The sequence below is a fragment of the Silurus aristotelis genome (genome assembly GCF_946808225.1).
Source record: "Silurus aristotelis genome assembly, chromosome: 10".
Taxonomy (NCBI): Eukaryota; Metazoa; Chordata; class Actinopteri; order Siluriformes; family Siluridae; genus Silurus; species Silurus aristotelis.
The window spans coordinates 6604727-6628785 of NC_139583.1; the positions used below are offsets into that span (position 1 = coordinate 6604727).

The window sequence follows — 24059 nt, forward strand, 5'->3', positions numbered from 1 at the left end:
ACATTCTTTATATATAATTTAATTTGGATTATGACCTTGTTTGTGAGGAATTTGCTTTGTTAACAAGTTTTATTGTGAAAAATGCACCATTTGAGCAGTTACACAGAACAGTACTAACGCTGTTATTACACATTAATAAACATGTTCATATTCACTTGCGCAGTTTGGCTTTATAGTAAAGCATCTGGCACATGCCTCTTAATAGTTCATTCTGTTATATCTTACAGGTAGCTCATCAATATCATATAATGCACCATCTCACACTGACCAGTCTCCTCGTCTGGCTGCCAAAGAAGGTAGGATTGACTACGTTTTGTAAATCATATGCGGAATTGATTTTGTGTTAATGAGTGCCATTCAACTTTAAGTTTTAAAGTGCGTTACTCATGAAAAAGATCATTTAAATGTAGTCACTCCCACATACATAAAAAAGGCTTAGCAAATTGATTTGACTATGACGGTGACAAAACGATAACAGCGATGTGACATGGTATTTTTGGTATGTGTTTGTGTGTCTGGGAGGTTTTGCAACACTATATCACCAATAATACTTCTCAGCCTTTGCAGTGCATCACTGAGACTCACACTAACTCACACTAAGCTTTTATATGGTGCCTTTTATTTGGGTTTGTCTTCATTTTATTCACAGATTTTCCCAAAATTGACAACATAATTTGATTATAATTTGAACTCATCACACTTTTTACCAGTTATACCATTTCTAACATTTTACAGTGTAAATGCATTTTGGTAATGATTTATTAATGCATTCATACTTAGTTTAATGCACAAGGCCCAATAATTCAATAATTTGTCTCGGGTGAATATAATCCACCAGCTTTAGACATAAAGACAGTGATTTCCTTACCAATACCTGCAGACTAGAGGGTGGTATAGCTGTTTAGTGAGCACTCAGTCTCTATCTCTGAGTGTGTGTCCAATGTCCACAGCCCGAGAGCTCAGCAGGTGCTGTTTTTGTTCTGTGTAAATAAAGAAGCGTGCCTGTTGAGTCAGCCATTCAGCCTCCACCTGAATGTGAAGTGCGGGCCGAGGACCTTTCAGAAAGCAGAGAATTTGCAAGACAAAAGGCACGTGCCTTGGTTCCCAAAGCCAACAGTGAGGGAGAGGGTGGGAGGAGAGACTGACACAGAGGAGTAGATATGGAGTTGAGAGGCAGGTGTCATAGGCTCCAATTAAAAGGAATATGATTTAAGCGAATGGATTTGCTGTTTTGTGGTTTTGAGTGTTGAAAGTGCCATGCCACAATAACAGCACAGAATCACTTATGGCTGCTGTTCCCCTCTCGAGTATCCGGATTAGACAATATTAGTTTTAGATTGTGAGGGTTTGGTGAAAAGCAAAGGTTTAGTTTAGTCTATATAAAGTACAGCTAATTTTATGTTTTAAACTTGTTAGTGTGTTTTTACATTGCTTATGATGTCATGAGCAAGATTTGTGCCCATGTTTATTTTCCCAGAAGACTAATGAGTCCAGTGAACTGTCCTGGAATGCTGTTATTTTCTTATATTATTTATTCCAGCAGGCAGTGTAAGGTGCAAGCTCCAAATGCAGAGTTTTGCTTTAAATTTCAAATAAAAGTTAATTTAATCATATTAATTTAATTCTGGGTCTAAACAAATATCGACAGACAAATGTCTGTTTACATTTTTTCAAGTTAAGATCTTTGATGGCATTATTTGAGACTAAAATCATTTGAAATTTTCATTGGAACTGTTATACACAACACAATGTGGAGTTAATTTTACCACCAAGATGTTGACTATTTGTCTACCACAGCATTCCCAAATTTCCTTTTTTCTCACAGCAGTTTGCCAATGCTAACAGTTTTAAGCTAAATAAGGTCATGCTTTGTCTATATATATTTAAATGAAATGAAAATCAGGTAGTTCCTCTTTTTACAGTATAGCGCTTGTTTACTAAATACACACATTTCTAAAAGATGTATGTAAAGTGTGCACTACACACGTACCTCCCGAGGCCCAGAATATAGCCTGTTTTATGAGTGCCTGAATTTATTAGCAATTTGTAATGTAGTTATTGGTTTGCTGTATATACAAGTATACACCTTTTATGCAGAATTTGCAGTATTATATCACTACAAGTTTATTCATACAGTTTAATACAGTGTTTTATTATTAATAATTCTTTAGAAAAGCTGTCCGTTTTATCTCTGTACCCCAGTGTTATTGGAGAGAGAGGTGTGCATTGTTTGCCCAGCAGGGGGCTCACATTCCTCGCTTTTCCTAACACCACCTAGGAAAAAAGGGTAATCAGTCACAAGACTCCACACACAGAAACCCAACAATGTGCTGACCAATTTTATAACAGACCTGCAGCAATATAATAATTAGTTTACACTGAATAAAAAGGGCCAATATTTTGATTTTGCCAGATTTTCTAAAGAATGTAGGGCAAGAATTCAAGACTGGTGGTAAAAACATTTTTATAAGCTATTTTATCAACTTGTGGATAGGCCTGTCTAAATATTGTTCGAGGTCAATGAAATTGTATTCTTATAAAAAATAATAAAGCCATTAGTTCTTGATCCACTATGACCCTGACTAGGATAAATGAATAACAGAACAAATGAATGAACATGAGGCTTTACTAAAGAATTACGTCTAAAATAGTTCGAGCATCTCAGTCCATAGACAAACCATGCACAAAGACAATAGATCTGGCTGAAAAATTAATCGCTTTGGCCAGGATACCCTCTGTCACGCCTGTAATAACACTGATATCCATTAGGTCCTGACAGCAGGGGTATCTTTCTAAGTCCAGAATTATGTCTGTACTGATAAGTGGCGAAGGGAAAGCAGCCTATCTGAGCCATGCTGACGACTTGCTAAATCCCTCATTAGAGCTATTAGTACAAACATCCTTGGCGATTAGATAGAAACAAAGACACTGTATGACCTATGACCCATAGCAGTATGGTAGCACATTTTCTTTGATTGTACCTTTTTCTCTGTTTTCTACAGTATCATTAAAATTTTATTCATACAAATAAATTATAAATGAAAACTAAAAATGTAACCTCAGCACAAAACCTTTCCTGAGTAAGGCTGAGTATATCGAACAGAGTATATAAAAGAAGGGGAAAAAAAAACTAGTATGAGAAGAATGTCTCACCTGTGGTCAAGTCAAATGGACGACATTTTCAGTTTGTTTTGTTGGCTGAGGAAAATGTCTTTGCATTTCACAATGTATGTGAAGAGAATTGTAAATTGTACAATGTTAAAAAAAATATATATATATAATTTATTTTAAAGATTTATTTTACCCAAAATGCCTTTAGAGAAGACATTTTTAAAAAGTAGATCAAGTAAGCATGCGCTATACAGTACACAATAAAAAAAAACCCAATGTAACCTAATCTTTTGTATGTGTTTATTATGTTAGATTATTGGAAGAATCACATATAAATTACATATGTCTCTGCTTTCCTGCTTATAAGATTGTGTGTTCTTGGGGTGGGTGGAAGGAATCAGGGTTAAATTCACTGAAAGCTTATAATATACTCATATATATACTCTTCTAATATGCTCAATGCATTAGTGATTTAAATGCAAAACATTTACATCCGTGGCATTTAGCAGACGCACTTGTACAAATGTGCTTAGGTACATGCAATAGTAATGTACATGTTATAGGTTGTGAGTGGATACATCATGTCTCCGGGACTATAATACAAAATGCATGAGAAGATTTGTAGAGGACATTTCTGGTAACTGCACAGTGCTGAGTGAAGCATACAGTTTAGGAATCGTGGTAGTCTAGATGGCTGGCTAGTTGTGTAATGAGTAAGTTTTCACTGTACTTCAGTCTGGTCTCTAAGGAGCAACCACACCCAGAGCAGCACAGCTGAGATGAACAAAGTGAGCACAGTGGGAAAGCACATTGAGAAGTTTTGAGCTCAGGTCCAGACTGTTTCATTATCTTTAAAAATGTTGTTAAAGGAAAATGTCAAGTAAGCTTCTCTGAATCCAGAAGTGAATTAGCAGCAGGAGCCTCTCAGTTCTCCAGTGCTTAAGGTTTAGAAGCTTAGTGAGGAACTGTTGCTGGCCTGTATTTTAAGTTAGGCTACCTCCAGTTCTTTTGGGCCTATCAGACAGTAGTAACGTCCACCACTGTTTTCTTTTCAAATACCGACGGCGTATTTCGTCTGCTCGCTCTCTGGTGTTTTCCCAGTTCTCTCTCTCTCTCTCTCTCTCTCTCTCTCTCTCTCTCTCTCTCTCTCTCTCTCTCTCTCTCTCTCTCTCTCTCTCTCTCTCTCTCTCTCATTCCCTACTGGATTGTGGGCCTTCTCCTGGAAGGAGGTAGACTGGTGTGTTTTTTCACAGTTGGGAGGGTGAAAAAAAAGCAAGGGAAAAAAGGGGCCAGGAAAACAAAGAGAGGTTGTGTGTGCAGGCTCAGCAAGCAGGAAACGTAACTCTCTCAGGACTCGCTCCCTCCTTCTCTCTATCCTTCTTTCCCCTGTTGGATCAGGTCTTGTACTAGATTACTCCAGAGACATAGATAAACACGAGGATATTAAGACGTAGGAAAAAACTGTAATGAACCCTCGAAAGAGTGATGAAAAATAATGACAATGAAACAGCAATGGAACGTTTCATTGAGTCCGTTTCAATATTAAGCAGAACTCGGAGTCAATATATACAATATCAATAAAATGAAACAAAAAACTGAATTTTAGCATCATTTTTTCTCCCTTTGCTATTGCTCTGATGCGTTCATACAGATGTTTTAGGTAAAACATCCGTTTATAATGCTTATTCTGCTTGACTGTGAGATTCAGAAAGACTTCTGACGCTCAGTCGCCATCTCTCAGTTTTGTTTTCACTGAGGAATGTTGGCTAAAGATGTGTTGTGATTTTAAAAGAAGTGGGCCGTTTAGTTTTGTTAACTCGTTCCAAGCCAAACGTTTACTTTGTTTTCAGTAGTTAATGTATTTGAGACCCACCCAGAATAAAGATTTCAGGTTATGCACCAGAAGATGGCAGTGCTGGATCATTCTAACTAAAAGCGCAAGCCATGAGGTGATTATTTATGGTATTAAAAAATAAAGTAAGGTGGTTTTCGTATCTGAATTCTTGTGGATTAGAAATCAAGCAGGAGTTGTGTGAATGTGGTTTTCATTATTACAGAGAGAAATTGATAGTATGGTCCCACCTAAAATAACTATTATACTACAAAAACCTCTAAAAATCAAGAAAAACTAGAAAAATAATTTAGGTATATTTTAATTCACATTGACCTCATAATTTATTATACTTCATCTACTGTACCAATGATTTATTACAGGGATCCAAATGTTCTAACCTTGACAAAAAATAAACAGTTCTGTGTCCTGGATTTTGCATGTCCATTATTCTTATTACATTTCTGTGGCCTCAGTACTACTTCTTGTTCAAAATGTGTGCAACTTGATGCCGAAAGCAATCAGTCACTTCATCATTAAGGCCAGAAGGGCAGCAGGACTGTCTGAAGAATGGGGATAATAATTAGCAGTGATAGCTGGCTAATTTCCGTGCGGGGCAGAAGGAACAGCATTATGCTTTAAGGCACAATGAGACTGTTTTAGAACTGCATATGAGAATGCGATGTCTGTCCAAAACATCCTTGGGAAATCTACAAACGTCTTCATGATTTCCTGCTGTCTGATGAATTTCTTTCCTTTTTTTTTCCGCTTTACTCTTTTTCCATTTTAAATCTGTCCATGTCCAGGTTATGCCTTAAAGAAAACAAGAGAATGGAATCTCTTTAAATTTGTATCTGGAATAACTATTTTTATGCCACTGATTCAAAATAAAATGTGTTTTTTTATTATTGAAATTTGGATCAACTCAAATCAACAAGGAAACGTTTCATTGTGGAGTTTTTCTGTGTATGGATCTGTGTGTTTTACAAATCTGGCTAGTATAAAATCTGCTTAAGCACAATTTATGGCCCTTTTAGCCATGCCAAAGCCAGACAAATCCGCACACATTCATCCAGAGCTATATATTTTCGAACAGATCTTTTTCTTCCAAAGGTACAGACTATCTATTTTGTCAGTACGGACAAACCAGAGACAAAAAACATCTTTTAACTCAATACATAATATGTGATAAGCATTTGTAGCAAAAATAAACCAGAAAAAAGTTAACCTAGTTGCCTGTTGTTTTATACTCAGATGCCTCATATGATGCTGTACGGAGGACAGGTTGGTCAAACAGCATGCACAGTGGTAAAGGTGAGCATAAGAAATGTTATTTCTTGTATCTTTTGAATAAGTACTGTGCAAGAATTATGTCTAGTGAAGTCAACTGCTTTTATTATCATTTTTTAAATATACAGTTTGGTCAGGACACAGTGAAATAAAATAATGTTTCCCCAAGACCAAGGTGCTACATAAGACAACATACTGTAGCGTTACAACATAACTTGATAATGCATCAGCAGATCGACGCATAAAGTATACATGTGCAAACAGCAATTGTGCAAAAAAATAAAAAAAGGTGCATTGAAAATAATAGCACAGTGAAGATTCCTTAACGAGCAACTAAATCGCAGTGCAACCATTTTTATGGGAAAAAAAGATTTCAGCTTATACATATTTTTTGTATTCGGGGATCTATTAGATACAGTTGTAGGATATACATACTAATAATTTAGTGATATGACCAGGGTTTTTTTGGACAAAAAGTTATATATAAAGAGGGATCAATAATTACCGTTCATGCTCACCCCTCTTTTTTTCTCTCCTAGGCTCCCCTACTGTGGTTTCACAGAATGTATCTAAGAGCACTGAACAAACCCGGCCTCAGCCAGGTAACGAAAAACAATGCATTTAAATCATCAGTTTCCATTTATGCAAGACTAATAGAGGAGGTATAGTGTATAGTTTAAAATGTGTGCATTAATATTTACTTGTTGTGTGTGATAAATGTGTGTGATAATATGTACGTGTTTATTTTGCAGATCCATACCAAATCTTAGGACCGACAAGCAGTCGACTTGCCAATCCAGGTAAAAAAAAAAAAAGATAATGGTTAACATGACTAAAACATAATCATGGGATTTGTTAATCTTGAATCATTGACAGCAAATTTAGCCAGGATTGGTCAGTACTTGTTTACGTTACCTAATTTCTCTGCTATTCTTTCTAACTGTATGCGTATATCTGTGTCCACATGTCCAGGCTCAGGTCAGATCCAGCTGTGGCAGTTCCTCTTGGAGCTACTATCCGACAGCGCCAATGCTGGCTGCATCACATGGGAAGGGACCAACGGCGAGTTCAAGATGACCGACCCAGACGAGGTTGCACGGCGCTGGGGAGAGCGCAAGAGCAAGCCCAACATGAACTACGACAAGCTGAGCCGCGCGCTGCGCTACTATTACGACAAAAACATCATGACCAAGGTGCATGGCAAGCGATACGCCTACAAGTTCGACTTCCATGGCATCGCCCAAGCCCTGCAGCCTCACCCTACCGAGTCTTCCATGTACAAGTACCCGTCTGACTTGGCCTACGTGCCTCCTTACCACGCTCACCAGCAGAAGGTTAACTTTGTCTCACCGCACCCTCCTTCAATGCCTGTCACTTCATCCAATTTTTTTGGCCCTTCTAACCCTTACTGGAGCTCCCCGACGGCAGGCATCTACCCTAGTGCCAGTGTGCCAAGACATCCCAACTCTCATATGCCTTCTCACCTGGGTAGTTACTACTAAATCCTCTCAGTTTGCTCTAGAAGCCACATGCCAACCCCAAGCTGCACTCAGAAGGAATGCAAATTTAAAAAGAGAGAGAGAGAGAGAGAGAGAGAGAGAGAGAGAGAGAGAGAAAGAGAGAGAGAATGAAAAAAGACAAAGTGTGACTAAATTTGTAAAATGAAGGAGAATCAGGGCTAAATTCACTAAAGCAATGAACTGGATTTAAAAAAAAAGGGAAAAGAAAAGAAAGGAGAAAGAATGAACCAAAAACTGGATGTTGTATTGATCCACTTCAAAATGGAGTACTACTTAGTCAAAGGACAAGTAACTGCTTGTTTTTTTGTTTTGTTTTTTTTCGTCTGTTTGTCTTCAATGCATTTTTGTTTCCACATGTTTTTGTGTCTTTCTATTTTTATAAACAATATGGGCCAAAGCATCCACTCGACACACATGCAACTACCCAATACGGATTTACACTTTTCTCAAATTCCACAGCTGTAGGAGGTCTTGGTGTTTAAATGTGAAATGTCTCCAATCCCATTGGGGAGTGACTTATGCCATGCTACAGTTTAGTCAAACAATTATAGCACAAAAGCAATCCAAGCGAAATAACAAATCAAGATTTACTGCGACACTGTGATGATGTTCTCTCTGCTAATACAGATACTATTAACATTCCAATGCATTCAGCAAAATGGGGTCTGGAAATCAATCTGTTTTGTTTGTGGACTCTAAAAGTCATCGTAAAATGGAATCACAGCATTTTTATATAAATATAGCTACTGGAAGGTTCAGGTTTAGTTATTTCTCTCTCAAGCTTCCTCTTAACTGGAATTCCGACACATTGGCCATAGCTGAGGAAAGCAAGTCTAGGTTTACACAGAGTTTTGTCTCTGTCAGTCACCACAATCCAATGGGCTCGCCAAAGTGTCAATCGCCACAATCTTAAAAGTAACATTCCCATAAACTAAGAAAGTAAGTACAAAGCTGACGTTGATGCCTATGTATTTCAGTGTAATGTAGCATTCCACGAGGCAAAAGATGATCACCTGCCAAAGGCTCGTGGTTGGTCTTGTGAAAACCAATCAAACATTGTAAAAGACTAACATGCAGTATTTAAAGCCAAACCACGGACTTAGCGCTGATGTGAAAACTGCCCGTGAAGCAGACGATATATTTTAATCCACTTAGTGTTAATTTAGTTTTTTTCTGAAAGCAGCCCAAAGTGGTTTAACTTTCACCGCTGTACCTCACTGTTTTTATATAGGATACATCCGTATTTGTATCTTATTTGCCAGTTAAATATCACTCAACTATAGCTCATCTCACAATCTAATTAATCATCATCGATTACATGTTCCTGAACGTTATTAAGTCAATTACCTAAAGCTACTAAAATCACTGAACAGTTGAATGTGGACATTATGCAAACGTACCTCTTTACAAACCAAAAAATTTAATGAATTAAAGAAGTTATCATTTACAACAACACAAAAGTTTGAAACCAGAGTGATCCTCAGATTCGCGAACGCTGTGCGTTTGTCAGACCTATTTGCTATTATTTTTTAATCAACGGTCAACTAGGCATTAAAAGCATCTTACTGTATAAATTATGCAGAGTTATTTTCATATGTGACAGTATTAAAAGATCAAGAGAATGAATACGAGTTGACCTCGGTCAAAATGCAAACTTTTTTAAAGCCGGTGTTGAAGGAAGTATGTACAGCATTAGTGTTTTGTATCTGTACATTTGGGCAATAAATTTATGAATGTTTTTGTTTTGTAATGTGCTCTGTGCCTTGTCATGATGAGGTGAAAGTATTTGATTTGTTCTTTTTTTTTTCTTCTTCTTTATTAATGAAACCACAAATGCCTTGTAAAAAAAAATCATTTGCTTTATCGACCAGAACTGTAATACTGTAAGTGCCAAAATGATGTAAAAAAATTAAATAACATTTTCCTGCTAAAGCTTCGAATCCCAAAGTCAACATGCAAATGTGCCTCACAAACTATTGCAGGGTCTTAATTTTGACACGTTGATGTTCCCGTGCTTGAATTTTCTTACATGTAGAAGTAGAGCAATAGACAGCTTTTAAAAAAATGAAGAAATAAATACCCAACTCATCCTTTTTTTTAAATATCACTATCTAATGAAGGAATTGTGCTATTTCGTATATACAATGTATTTTGAATATTAAATATATGAATTTATATAAAAATATATATATAATTTTGCAATTATTCTTTTTTTTATTTTTGTTGTTCCTGCAATGTATTATTACCTTTTTTAAAGGGCTTTGTAGATAAATGTGATGAAAAATAAATGTTTTTACATTTGAAACTACTGAAATTTGTCTGATTTTTTTGTCTGACTTTATATATTACTGGGGATAGTTTGTAGTAGATTGACTCAAGAAAATAAGCTTACGTTTTTAAGCTTAGAAAATAAAATAGAACTATTATGAAGATACACACATTTAAAATAATAAGTACTTTTGCCAATATTACATAGAATTTGAAGTCCAATTAAATAGAATTAAAATGTGATATATTGTACATTAATATAGGACTTCTTGTAAATGAGCTGTTTGTGACCATGTATACAGTATATATATGTATGTGTCCGTTTGTGTGTCCGTTTGTGTGTGTGTGTGTGTGTGTGTGTGTGTGTGTGTGTGTGTGTGTGTGTGTGCTTGTGTTTACATGCATGACCACCATGAACACATTTTCCTGTTTACTGGAAAGCTTCTGCGTCACTCCGTGTGTCATGTTGTGAATCAGAGAGCAGCACTTTTAAACAAAAGCATTCCACGGTGCACCACCCTCTCTTACACACAACCAGCTTCATCTCTTCTCCATCTCCTCTACTAGACACTTTACAGACTACCATCTCTCTGCAGAATCTTTTAACATACTCATACAGCGATGAGCTTTAAAGTATATTTGCTTTCTAAAATTATTATCAATAATATAATATTGTATCATCCTGTATATATATCATAGAGAATATTACATATTACATATACATAAAAAACTTTACACAAATAAATAACATTACTTTGAATTACAATATTCCACTCATTAAGATGACAGGCAAACACTAACATTTATTTATTTATTTATTTATTTATTTATTTATTTATTTATTTATTTATTTATTAATGTGAATAGGTTATTAAAACCCAGGATTTATTTTACACAATTGCATGAATGCAATAAGTCAGTTTTCCCAAATTGCCATTTCTTGGCTTTTTCTGCCCTCTTCTGGCTGAGCAGAAAACAAAACTAACCCCAACATCGGCCCAGCATTTTTCACAGGAGTTTACAAGTAAACTACTGAGAACGTGCAACATAAGTCATGCCCAGTTACCTTATTACAGCTTTTAAAATAAAATACATTTAATTTTAATACATGCGATTATTATTTATATATATATATATATATATATATATATATATATATATATATATATATATATATATATATATATATATATATATATATATATATATATACATATATATATATATATATATATATATATATATATATATATATATATATATATATATATATATATATATATATATATATGTATATTTATTTATTTTTTAAAGCATTATACTATACATCTTTTTTTATTTTTTACAATTTAAATGCCATACAGGATCACAGATATTTATTTATTTTAGCAAATCATTACTTAACTATGGCTAATGATAAAACATTATACAAAAAGCATGTTACACATGACACACAAAAAAGTGCATCCAAGTTATTATTACATCTCATGTTTACTGCTTTATTCTGCTTATATCCATATTATAGAAACAAAGTGAGTATTTACAAAAATAACAGCATTGAAGTATTAAACTCCACCCTCTTTGCTATATAATAACTTTTACATTATGGAATATATGAGAGCCAAAAGAGTTCAAAGCATAACTATAGAAACTTGTGTTCACTCAGCTGCAAGAATATTATAGAACATTATCATACCAAGGATGTTCAGGAGGGTCAAGGACAGGGCTCTAAACAGGGCTCTCTGGTTCTTACACTTCCAAGCTGCATTTCTAATTGGAGCTCACTTTGCGCATAGGGCATTTTCATACTGGAACAAGTTTGGATCTCTTAGTTTTGGTGAACATGCATTGTAGTAATTGTGGCAAAAAAGTACTGTATGGGATTAATGTGGAGGTGTCTAGAAATCTTTGTCCACATAATGTACTTTCATGGGAAATACAACTTATAATAGTGGCTAATATTATAACATACACAGACACTTTCATGATATCAAGGAATATTCAGTCATTCATTTAATCAACCTATGTCTTGCAATGCACATTTAGCTTTATATTTTCATTGAATCAATATATTCATACTTCATACTTTATACATAAACTTTATATTGATCAACATAAAAAAGTGCCCCAATGACAAGTACATATAAAAAAAACACATATGCATTACATATTGGTAGTAATGAACTGTTCTTTAACTTCTATCTCCTGAACACTGTCACTGTCAGTGGGAGGACTGTGATGATGGAAGCCAGGTGGGGATTCAGCAAAGTAACTGGCAAATGGTGGTGTGTCCACAGGAGCCACTTTGGCAAAGTTGGAAAAATCAACATGATACTTTCCCTCTTTGCTTCGTGAGATGATAGGGAGGAACTTGTAGCCCCACATGATCTCTTTAGGAAGGTAGGAAGTTCTGACCTGGCAGGAGGAACTAGTGGACTCTGCAGTGCCATCGAGAAACACCACTAACTCAAACTCCTGCTGGTGAAGAGTATCTACTGTCATTTGATAAAATGGGCTTGATTCATTAATAATATGGTACAGGGTCAAAGGGCAGACAAAGAAAAGGTTGTCCTTTCCAGCATCTACAATGAAATCTATCTTGGTCTGGTCCATTATTATGGTCTCGCCATTAGGTTTGATAGTTGTTTTAAGAAGTTTGCCATAGATCTGACTTCCAATCATCAAGGACTTGCGCATGTTGGCCACTCGTATCTGCAAACAGAGACTGCCCTTGTTGGAGGAGATAACAGCCATATTGCTAAAGCGGATGGTTTTGCCTCTTTTTTTCCCACGGGCAACTTTACTCATAACCACCCCACACCAGAAACAGAGATTCACCGTTCCAAAGACAACCTGAATTGTTAGGATGGTGATGGCACTATTACAATATGGAGTGATGAGTCGATAACCATAACCGATCGACATCTGACATTCTATAGACTGAAGGAAAGCACCAGTCATATCAAAAAGGTTCTCAACACAATAGTTATGGTTAACAGGTGGATTTTGCCAGAATAGATCACCATTAGCAAAAGCAGCCCAATACCAGAGCAGTCCAAAAATGAACCAGCCAAACACATAGGAAATCCCCAAGTGAAAGATGACAAAACGCCAGCGCATGTTCATTAAGGTTGTCCAGAAGTCTAGAATGTAGACAAAAAGATGGCTCTGTTTCACACTGCCAAATGCAATGTTGCAGTGGCCGTCCTTGGTCACCAAGCGATTTCTCTGAATGCGCCTTCGAGCCAGGTATTCTCTAAGCAACTCTGGTAAGGTACGTGTCATTTTCTGTGTCTCAGATCAAGCCTTAGGAGTCAGAACATAAAAATGTTGATGTGCACTTAGGTAGGGAACCCTTTTGTCTGCAAAATAAATTTCACAAACAGCTTTACTTTTTGAACATAATTAGGTTCATATTATGTGTGTAATAATTCTTTCGTTCGGCTTCTGTGTGTGTAATAATATTTTGGCTATTTTATTTAAAACTTTTTTTTACTTTTCTCCATCAGAACAAAAGGTTTTCAAATAAAATAAGGTTAGGATTAACAATTGGCCAAATGTAAATAAGTAATTGAAAAAGAAGGTAAATTTACATAAATAAATGTAAATTAATCTAAGAAATGCATTATTAATGTAATCATTTTTAAAATAGTAGGTTGTAGCAAATCAATTTGCGGACCCTCACCATGTGCACCACATGTAAAAATTTAACTTCAGGTATATATACTTAAATACACTTACCTCAGTTTTCAGTTCACAAGTGTATATTTCATCACCTTTTTTATTTGTTATGCTCATTTATATGTCTCTGTTTCTCAGCTCACACTCTTCAAATGATCTCAGATCGTGTGTGAGTCTTTTTTCTTCGGCCTGTAATGTTTAGCTGTATACAAAAGTCAGCTGTTTTCTTAGAGAAGGGGTGTACAGAGGATGTCTCACTGTTATGATACGGTTTAGTGGGTTTGGACTTGTGTAAAATAAATCTTATATCTTGTTGATACAACACAAATATATATATATATCTTTAATAAGATATACAGTATATATCTAGATTTAAATAATACGATTATAAATAATAAGATATTTATATATAGATATAAAATAAAATTATAAATAATATTATATTTAGTTTCTTATATTATGTATATTATGAATATATATATATATATATATATATATATATATATATATATATATATATATATATATATATATATATATATATATATATATATATATATAGTTTATCATTATTATAATCATGGTTACAGTTTCATTTGCAATTCTTAATTGTAAAATTTAGCCAAGGAAAAAAATTGCCAACCAAACAGTGGTTGTCACTGTATAGAGTTTTAGAATGATCAGACATCATTTTAGATGCACAAGTTTGTTGAGCAATCAGGTAAAATCTGTCAGAGAAGAGCTTGCAATACCGACTACAGGCTATTTAAATTTTGTATTGTGTAAATATATATGTCCTGCACTTAGTGGAATTTTGTGAATTTTGTGTGCAGGTAAATAAAAGCAGATGCCAAGTCCTGCCTTCTGGTACTGTACAAATACACAGAGTTAATAAAAGGTCTCAGAGACAAAGAGATAGACAAGAGGTTAGGTTAAGGTTCGAGAGAGTAAAATTTTTTGATGGCCAAAGAGATATACATTTGTATTTAACAGGTAGGTTTCATGCCGTACACTAATTTTCTTTTTGATTTGTGTAGATGTTTGAACAGCAACTGTTGCCACTAGCTACACTTTGCTACACTTTGCTACAATTATTTATTTATTTTTATTATATTTCCGATAAAGAGTGCAGAGAAATTGACCATTCAAATCTGTATTTTAAACGTATTTAGTTTTGTAATTCTATGTATTGTTTTATTAATAGCAAGATAATACATACAATCATAATTGCCAAAGATTGCATAATTGCCGAAGATAAAATGAATCTATAATCAACATTTTCACAATGAATATGTTTAATTTGTAACAATTTACTTAATTTCTATCATTAGACTTTTTTTTTTATTTAAAATTTTTTCTGACTCTGCAGTTCAATGTATCCTGTTTTTTCTTTCAGTGCAGAGATTGCTCAAACTTATAAAAATGACACAGGTGTTTAGAAATTATCTGACCAAAAGACGGATTCACCAAAACCGCCTTGTGACCAAAGAAGGCCGCTGCAACATTGAGTATTCTAATGTAAGGTATAAAAACTGGTTCAGTTACATGCTGGACATTTGGACCACCTTAATTGAAATCAACTGGACATTTCTTATGTTTCTTTTTGTAGCTTCATTTATTCTTAGCTGGTTTGTATTTGCACTTTTATATTACTGGGTCGGTGGTACCAATGGTGACTTGTGGTGGCAAAACCCACCAGTTTACCACAATGCATGTGTGGTTAATGTCTATGACCTTACCACTGCCTTTCTGTACTCACTGGAGACACAGACATTTATTGCTTATGGTTATCGAGCCATTACCTCATATTGCCCAGGTGCCGTTGCTGTCTATGTTTTCCAGGTTATCCTTGGTGTTTTTATTACCTGCTTTTGGGGTGGAGTGGTAATGGCAAAAATCTCACTGCCTAAGATAAGAGCTAAAGCAATTATATTTAGCAAGATGGCAGTCATCTGCACTAAACAAGATGCTTTGTGTCTAAAAATACAAGTGGCCAACCTGCGCAAATCCCTGATGATTGGAACCCAAATATATGGCAAATTTATTAAGACAACAACCACAACTGAAGGAGAAACAATCATCATGGATCAGGTCAACATTGATTTCAGTGTAGAAACTGGGAAAGAAAACCTCTTCTTCATCTCTCCATTAACTCTCTACCATGTGATAGACAAAACAAGTCCATTCTTTAAAATGGCAGTGGACACATTTCAGAATCAGGACTTTGAGCTTGTGGTGTTTATGGACAGTGTTGCTGAATACACCAGCTTCTCCTGCCATGTGAGGACTTCCTACATCCCTAAGGAGATCATATGGGGCTACCAGTTCCTTCCTATCATTTCCCGCAACAAAGCAGGAAAATATCGCATTGATTTCTCCAACTTTGCTAAAGTTATGCCCACAGAAACACCACACTGTGCTCAATGCTTTCACAATGAGAAAGCACACCATTGCAACTCAAGAGCTGACATGGACAATGAAGGCTTTGACTGTGATTTGTAAAATCAAGATTAAACATTACAACATTGATATTTTTTGACACAATTTGCAAATGGTAATTGAGATCTCAGTGCATAGTAAGGGGGGGCCATTTCTTATGTATTAGTTTTAATACACTTTTATATTTTAAGATCCACTGAATGTATTTGTATTTGTTTTGATTAGTTGTATTTCTCAACCATTAACACGAACAACATTTGGTACAGAATGACATTGCACTTTTTGTGTTTTGAGATACTGATATCTTAAGACATTGATACTGTAGGTTTTAGGAAGAAACACTGCCTGTATTGTGTGTTGCATACTATAAATGTGTAATTGTGATAGATGTTAATGCAGTTAATTATCAGCAAGTTTATAGAACATGCAGAAAAAGAAAATAAAACTTGCTCATTCAATAAACCTTTTTTTATTATTATTTCTCCAATAAAAATATGCATTGCAAATGTATGTAGAAATCAGTTCTAGATACATTTTTAATTTGAAAACATGTATGCAATTTATATATTTTTTATTTGCTTGTTTCTTTGAATTAAATACTGGGTAAAACCCTTTCCTGATCAGTCTTGTTCAGATCAATCTTGGGAGTGGGGCGTTTGGGGGGGGACAGCCAAAATTGAATGGCCATGTATAAAAATGTATTTCACCTAGTATCATAATACCTAATCTTTCACCATAAATCAATTTTTTTACAACAACAACAACAAATAAAACACACCAACCAAATAATAATAAAAAAAAATTTATTTCCTTATTCAATCACTGGGTGAGAAAATGTTATATTGTTATATGGTTTATTAAAAATTTGCAGTTCCTACACATAGAATCATGTTCCAATTGCTCTCAATTGAATAAGTGAAAAATCATAAGTGAAAAATTTATGAAAATAAGAGTTGTATAACTGCATTAATCTTATGAAGGTAATTGCTCAAGATACTTTTTATTAAATGAGAATAGGGGTGATGTGATCTGGTTCTAGTAAGAATTCTTGTTGCTGCATTTTGCAAGCTTGTTAAGCATTACAATTTACCATTCTAGTGGAAACAAAAGCATGAGCTAGTTTTTTTCTGCATTGTGTACTGACATCACACTTCCTATCATTGCTTTATTTTTAAAAGAAAGATATTCTAGTAATATTGTCAAAATTTGTTAAATATAATCTAAGATTGGAGAGGGCAATTTACTTAACTCTAACGACTTTTTCCAGTCTATCAAGGATAATAATATGAACAATGATGTCAAAGAATGTCAAGGGGTCCCTTACGAGGGAAATATCAAGGTCCATGACGTGGGGCCGCCTTCCCGTGGGCTCACCACCTGCAGGAGGGACCGTAAGGGACCGTGCTGTGAGGATTGGGCAGCAGTCGAAGGCGGCGGTCTGCTTAGACTGCTGCCCCCGCGACCCGAATTACGGATAAGCGGGAGAAAATGAATGAATGAATGAATGAATGATGTCAAAGAATGCACTAAGGTTAAATAACACAACCAAGGAGACATGGACGTGATCTGAACCAGAAGTAGGTTATTTACCACTTAACCAGCACTGTCTCTGAACTATAATGAGGTCTAAATCCTCACTCATATAGTTTATGAATTTAATTCCTATTTACTATGTGCATAACTGCTTTGATACAAACTTTTCTAGTATCTAAAAAAGAGATCAATCTTGACCCAGAGTTGGATATATAACAGTGGTCAAATGCAGTTTTTTTAAATAGCCATTTGTTAACTGCTAGTATAAGGAATTGTCTTTTTTCCACATAAATGTAATTGTTTTTATTAAATTTCTGTTTAACAAAAAGAATATGACAACATGCCCAGGTTGACAAAAAAAATTATAAATATATATATATATATATATATATATATATATATATATATATATATATATATATATATATATATATATATATATATATATTTAATATTAATATAATATAAAAATATTTTGGCATACATACCCCCTCCATTTTTCAGGGAATTCTATGTAGAATATAAATTTATTCACTTTCTCTATGTAAATCCAAACCACTTACCTGTAGTGGTAGGAACATACTTTGTGTACAGAGCAAACAGCTTGTGTAAACATCTTGCCAATTTAGCATTGTACTCTGGGAACATCATGTAGCATGCTAAGAAATTTACCCACATTTCCTATATGTGACAAATAACTAACTGTGTTAACAGTAAACCATTATACACAGTCTAGCTTTTTTCAGGCGTTAATGTAGTATGTTGTAATAAATTAGTAAAAAACACAGATTCTGTATACAGAAAAATTCATACACACTCATTTTCCCTTTTATACAGGTTTGAGATATTGAGCTGTGCATTTTACCCTGTCTGTTGTTGTGTGATTTACTGTTCATAAGTAAAAAGAGACAGTTACAGGGATACTGCTGAACATCAGTTGTGTGATGGATTTCTCACCACCGCATTCAAATTGTATTGACAATTTGAATGCGTTGATTATATTGTAACAAATTGTATTGTTGATGGTAGATGTGTGTGTGTGTGTGTAAGACGTATAGCCAATAATTGTACCATAAAACATACCTGATAATTAACCACTAGAAAAGTGTTAAATGATTGACCTAAAAAGTTGTAAATGTCCCTGTTAGAACATTTTATACAAATTTAAGTATAAAGTGATCCTGAAGACACTTTTGTGTTCCCAGGAATTCTGTTTTGTTACATAACAGCAACAATACAAATATATAGTAGATTGATGGATCAGATATTTGTATTTTTTTTATATGCTTGATGTAGAATTTCGGAGAATGAGTTGCATGTCTTGGCAAGCAAAACACATCATGTTGCTTACCCTATACCAAACAATGTCCTACAACATGTTGTGTAAATCCAACCTGGTTTCCTGTGCTGAAAAAGCCCAAGCAAACTGATTGTGTACAGATAAATATTATATACACAAATTCCAGCCTTACTTGATGGAGGAGGTACAGTATAGGAAACACAAGACAACCCTAATTGTCAAACCTAGTATGTCATCCTAAACACATCTACCTTCCTGGACATGTATATTGTTCAGTCTCACATGAAGGAAAACTCATTGGAAATAGAAGCCACACTAATATCACAATAATATCACAAATGTGCTCGTTATTTAAATCCAGCCAGGCAACACTTTAAACCTTTGAAACCCCAAATATCATATAATGAAAAGCATCCGTTTTTAAAAAAAAAAAGAAAACAAAGCTTTTCTCAAAAGAAAAAAGCACATCGATTGATTAAAAATGAGGACAACTTGCAGGTTTAAAAAAATAAATTAAAATTCTTGTTTATCTGTTTCTTCCCTCAGTGTTTAAATGATTACTGTAGAGAAATGCTTAATACAAATACAACAGTACAACTTTTTAACCATTAAAACCATTTAGTTAAATAATGTGAAAATGTAGACTAAGAAACTACCCGTAAAACAAATAGAATAAATGTAAAACAGAAAACTGAAAACAGTGTAAAAAGTTTAGCAGAAAAAAAAGAACAAATATGCATTGACAACCTATTGCTGTTCTACTTTCTTCTTCTTCATTTTCTTACAATTTTTGCTAGGGTGTCTACGGTAACTATAGAAGCATCTGGTAAAAAGTTGTCACACTGATTGGGGATGGTATAAGGAACATTCTAAATAAACTTGTGCCAACACTTTAGTACAACTATTAGGTAGAAAGTTGGGACAAATTGTGGAAGTACATTAATAGTGTGTAAAAATAGTTTTATTTAATAAAATAAAAAAAAAGGCAGGTATACATTGATCAATTACCATTAGCAAATATAAATGTTGTAATGGTTAATCTTGATTTTACAAATCACAGTCAAACCTTCATTGTTAATGCCAGCTCTTCAGTTGCAATGGTGTGCTTTCTCATTGTAAAAGCATTGAGCACAGTGTGGTGATTCTGTGGGCATAACTTTAGCGAAGTTGGAGAAATCAATGCAATATTTTCCTGCTTTGATGCGGGAAATGATAGGAAGGAACTGGTACCACCATATGATCTCCTTAGGGATGTAGGAAGTCCTCACCTGGTGTATTCAGCAACACTGTCCATAAACACCACAAGCTCAAAGTCCTGATTCTGAAAAGTGTCCACTGCCATTTCAAAGAATGGACTTGTTTTGTCTATCACATTGTAGAAAGTTAATGGAGAGATGAAGAAGAGGTTTCCCAGTTTCTACACTAAAATTAATTTTGATGTCAGTTTGCACTTCTGTCAATTGTAATTTGTTCTTCCATTACTGCTATACAAATGTTGTCCAATCAAATATGTTGGGGCAATTAATCTAAGAGAAAATTTGCCAAGCAGAAAACACCTACTGGTTAAATGTTTAGATGTTTTAATCAAACTGACTGACAAACAACTTTTGTTAATTTTATTTACCAAATTTGGTTCATATCATTTGGCACCCTGCTTCTCATTTTAATTCAAATTAATTTGATTGTATTTTGCTTTTAACGATAGACATTGTCTCAAAGTAGCTTTATAGAGATTCCCATTTGTGCAATCAGACCTTAATGAGGAGTAAAACTGCAAATCACCCCTAATACTAAAGTTATGGTTCAGCTTTCTGTGATTAATAGTCATCTTTTAAAAATCATCCAAAAACAAACAAAAAAAAATTATATTTAGTTCCCCTTCGGGAACTCGAGCTGCGTCAAAACGCTTTGGGAACCCCCTGCGTTGTCCACGCTCTGAACCACGTGTGAAATCTAGCCAATAGGCAAGCCGAGACGTCATAGACAGGCGACGTTGCTTAAACCAGGAGGCTACAAGATGGCTGTGCGGTGGTAGCGACATTAGCTTCTGCTCGTTCAGGTATGCGCTTTGTGTGTGTTATCTGTGCAGTCATGAGCTTGAATGCAGGCGGAATTCCGTCTGCGTGTTTCCTGCTTGCAGCCGATGTGTTGTTTGCTTAGCTTAGGAGCGTGCTTAGTCGGCTCTCGAGGGTATCGGTTGTTAGCATTTTAGCCGTGTGGCTGGCCGCTGCTTCTTCTCCCGGTGCAGGCGGCGCGGCGTTACATGTCTCTCTCTCCGAGGAGGATGAAGTGATGGATGCTAGCGAACCTGCGGACTCCTCACAGCCTGTTCTGTACGAGGTGCTCCTTGAGGTCGTGGCACGGGCCGGGTCCGAGCTGGATCTAGCTTGGCCGGTTGTGTAGCGGAAGCAGCGTGCACCCAGTGAGCTGGATGAGCATTTCCTGCGCCCTGTGTCACACCCTCAGCGCCTTCCCTGATTTGCGCACCGAGGTGTCTGGGTCCTGGGAGGCCCGTGTGCGCGTGTGCTTTTCCAATGTTTCTCGCCGTGCGCGGATGTTATTGACATGGCTCTGGTAGGTAGGGCTACGCGGCAGGTCAGGTTGTGGGTTGCTTCCACACGATGAGTGTGTTGCAGGCATACCAGGCTGGCCTGCTATAGGGGGGTGTGAGCTTCCTTCTGAGCGCCACGGTGACCCCTCCTGGCCTGACCTGGTAACGCTGTGGGTAAGGGCGATTGCTGGCGGGTTCAGGAGACAGCAGTGGTGTTTCAGTGGTACTTCCTCGCCGCTCCAATGGGGCTGCTCGGCAGCCTCGCCCTGGTACGTCCAGGCACAGCGAAATAGCCCGGTAAGAGAGCGTTGCCACCTGATTCCCGTGGGGCGGTCCTAGGGGCCCCTGGCGACTCTTTGAGCCAGAGGAGGGGTGGGACGACCTGAGGTTTGTCCTCGCCTCTCATGTACAGGCTGTGGTGCGTAAGCCTGACGGCTTGCGTCTTGGAGGGTGTGCACCTCATGCTACGGTGCCCGTCCTTTTCTGGCACCACCAGGAGGCCTGTCTGTCGGCCCTGCCACAAGGTGATCAGAACGCAGCCTCCCTCCAGCGGTTAACTCCCTTATTCCACCCGAAGGTTTGTAGCGCTAACGACGGACGCGTTCCTCATGGGGTGGGGAGCGGTCATGAGTGGCAACTCTGCCCAGGGTCTGTGGTACGGCTCACGTCTCTCGTGGCACATAAATTGCCTGGAGATGATGGCGGTGTAGTTGGGGTTAAAACACTTCCTCCAAGTCCCGAGAGATCACCATGTGTTGGTCCGCACGGACAATACTGCGGTGGTCTCGTACATCAACCACCAGGGGGCCTCCGGTCTCACCCCTTGCAAACAACGGGCGCGAGAGGTCCTCTTGTGGTCCCAGGTCCTCTCATTGAGAGCCGTTTACATCCGTTTACAACATTGACGGTTGGATGTCATAGCAGATGCCCTGTTGAGACAGTGGCTGCCATGGAACGGTCATGGCGGAGGCTACGCCTGTATGCCTTCCCCCTGATCGCGCTGCTCTCAGGAGTTCTGGAAAGAGTTCACCTGGAAGGAGTCTGTCTCCTCCTGGTAGCAGGTGGGCGGAACCCTGGTTCACCCTTGCCCGGAGTTGTGGAGGCTGTGGCCGTGGCAGTTGCCCCGTGGCAGTTGCCCCATCCCGCCTGGAGTTTGCACCTTGGCATGGCCAGAGTGCTTCTATACACAAAGCCTGGGTGCATACGTAAGGTGCCTACGGCTTCCACACGATGTGTCGTGTTGCGGGCATTCTGCCCTCCTCTGTTTATAGCTCCCGACCAGGGGTTACAGGCCCAGCTGTGTCCGGTGCGAGCACTGGGTGCTTGTCTCCACAGGACGAGTCCTTGGAGGCGGTCGGTGCAGCTGTTCGTCTGCTGTGGCCCTAATAAGACAGGTTTCTTGGCCGATGGGCGGAAGTTAAGCAGGTGGGTAGTGGATGCCATCCTTTCAGCTACGAGTCCTGTTCTCCCCGCTCCGAATGGGGTCAGGGCTCGCTCTTCAGCCTGGTCTGCGGGAATATCTCTCCTGGCCATTGCGACGCTGCGGGCTGGTCAAACATTATTGGCTAGATTTCACACGTGGTTCAGATCGCGGACAATGCAGGGGCATTCCCAAAGCGTTTCGATGCAGCGTCTTGTTCCCTCGGGGAACTAGGCTTACGTTCGTAACCTAGAGACGTTATCACTGCAGGTTTTGTGGAGTTTTTCACAGTTTGTTTTATTTATCTACTTATTATATTTATCTCTTGATATTAAGTAAATGCTGCTTACAATATAGACTAGTTGTAAATAATTACTTTTACTGTCACACTTATAATGTTTAATTTAGTCTAATTAAATAACCAAAGACAATCAAAGTACACACTGTTTATTCTGGTGTTTCCCTACTGAATTACCACACTAAGGAACATGATGATCTTTTCCAAACTAAACCTTTACTAAGTTATGAGTTATAAAGTCAAGTTAGAAAAGGTAAAGGGTCTAAAAGCATAATGCAAAATACAATTAAAATTGCCTGGTATGTATTGTATAAATCCGTGTCCCAGCCTAAATACACAATACAAAGCATGGAGTAGAACAAAGTGTTTGAGACACTGAGAGTGAGAACAAGAGCAAGAAAAAGAGAGAGAGAGAGAGAGAGAGAGAGAGAGAGAGAGAGAGAGAGAGAGAGAGAGAGAGAGAGAGAGAGAGAGATTGAAAAACACACCAGGAATCTGGTTCCTTTTTATTAAAATATTGGATGTCTGCAAGCGAACTGTTTTCGCAGGTAGGTTGTTACCTTCATACATTTTTTTACTCCACACTTATTCTTTTCTATAATTATAGTAAAATTGTTGCATTGATAGTACAACCATATATCGAATACAATAATAATTACAAAGTATAACACACTTAAGCTAAATAAATTGGATTTTTAAAAGACATTTGGCTCCTAGTTTAGCAGTGTCATTTATGATGTAGCAGCTTCCCATTCCAGCCATGAGAATGATTTTAATATATTCTTTTTGAAAGCTGTCTTAAAAATTACCTGAAAAA

General features: G+C 36.8%; 1 protein-coding gene and 2 pseudogenes across 6 annotated transcripts in view; 2 read left to right on the top strand and 1 right to left on the bottom strand.

The window, feature by feature from the left end:
- The window catches only part of fli1 (Fli-1 proto-oncogene, ETS transcription factor), a 29198-nt gene extending 19132 nt beyond the window's left edge, over nucleotides 1-10066 (top strand). For 2 of the 3 annotated variants that reach the window (XM_083552445.1, XM_083552446.1), the window contains 5 exons: nucleotides 228-296; nucleotides 6197-6256; nucleotides 6772-6834; nucleotides 6985-7032; nucleotides 7205-10066. In XM_083552445.1, coding sequence (XP_083408571.1) covers nucleotides 228-296; nucleotides 6197-6256; nucleotides 6772-6834; nucleotides 6985-7032; nucleotides 7205-7734 — 770 coding nt within the window. In that variant the 3' untranslated portion in view covers nucleotides 7735-10066. The remainder of the gene's footprint in view (nucleotides 1-227; nucleotides 297-6196; nucleotides 6257-6771; nucleotides 6835-6984; nucleotides 7033-7204) is intronic. The other variant, XM_083552447.1, reaches the window with a different exon arrangement.
- A 1979-nt stretch (nucleotides 10067-12045) lies between these two features.
- On the bottom strand, nucleotides 12046-13853 carry LOC310732141 (ATP-sensitive inward rectifier potassium channel 1 pseudogene; annotated as a pseudogene). Of its 2 annotated transcripts, none has more exons than XR_014538413.1 (2): nucleotides 13762-13853; nucleotides 12046-13382 (listed from the first exon to the last, which is right to left on the bottom strand). The product of XR_014538413.1 is annotated as an ATP-sensitive inward rectifier potassium channel 1 pseudogene (transcript). The 2 variants fall into 2 exon arrangements; XR_014538414.1 differs by having other exon boundaries at nucleotides 12046-13375; nucleotides 13756-13853.
- Nucleotides 13854-14588: 735 nt separating this feature from the next.
- Nucleotides 14589-16752, top strand: LOC310732147 (ATP-sensitive inward rectifier potassium channel 1 pseudogene; annotated as a pseudogene). The gene is made up of 2 exons (XR_014538415.1): nucleotides 14589-14694; nucleotides 15098-16752. The product of XR_014538415.1 is annotated as an ATP-sensitive inward rectifier potassium channel 1 pseudogene (transcript).
- Nucleotides 16753-24059: the final 7307 nt, after the last annotated feature.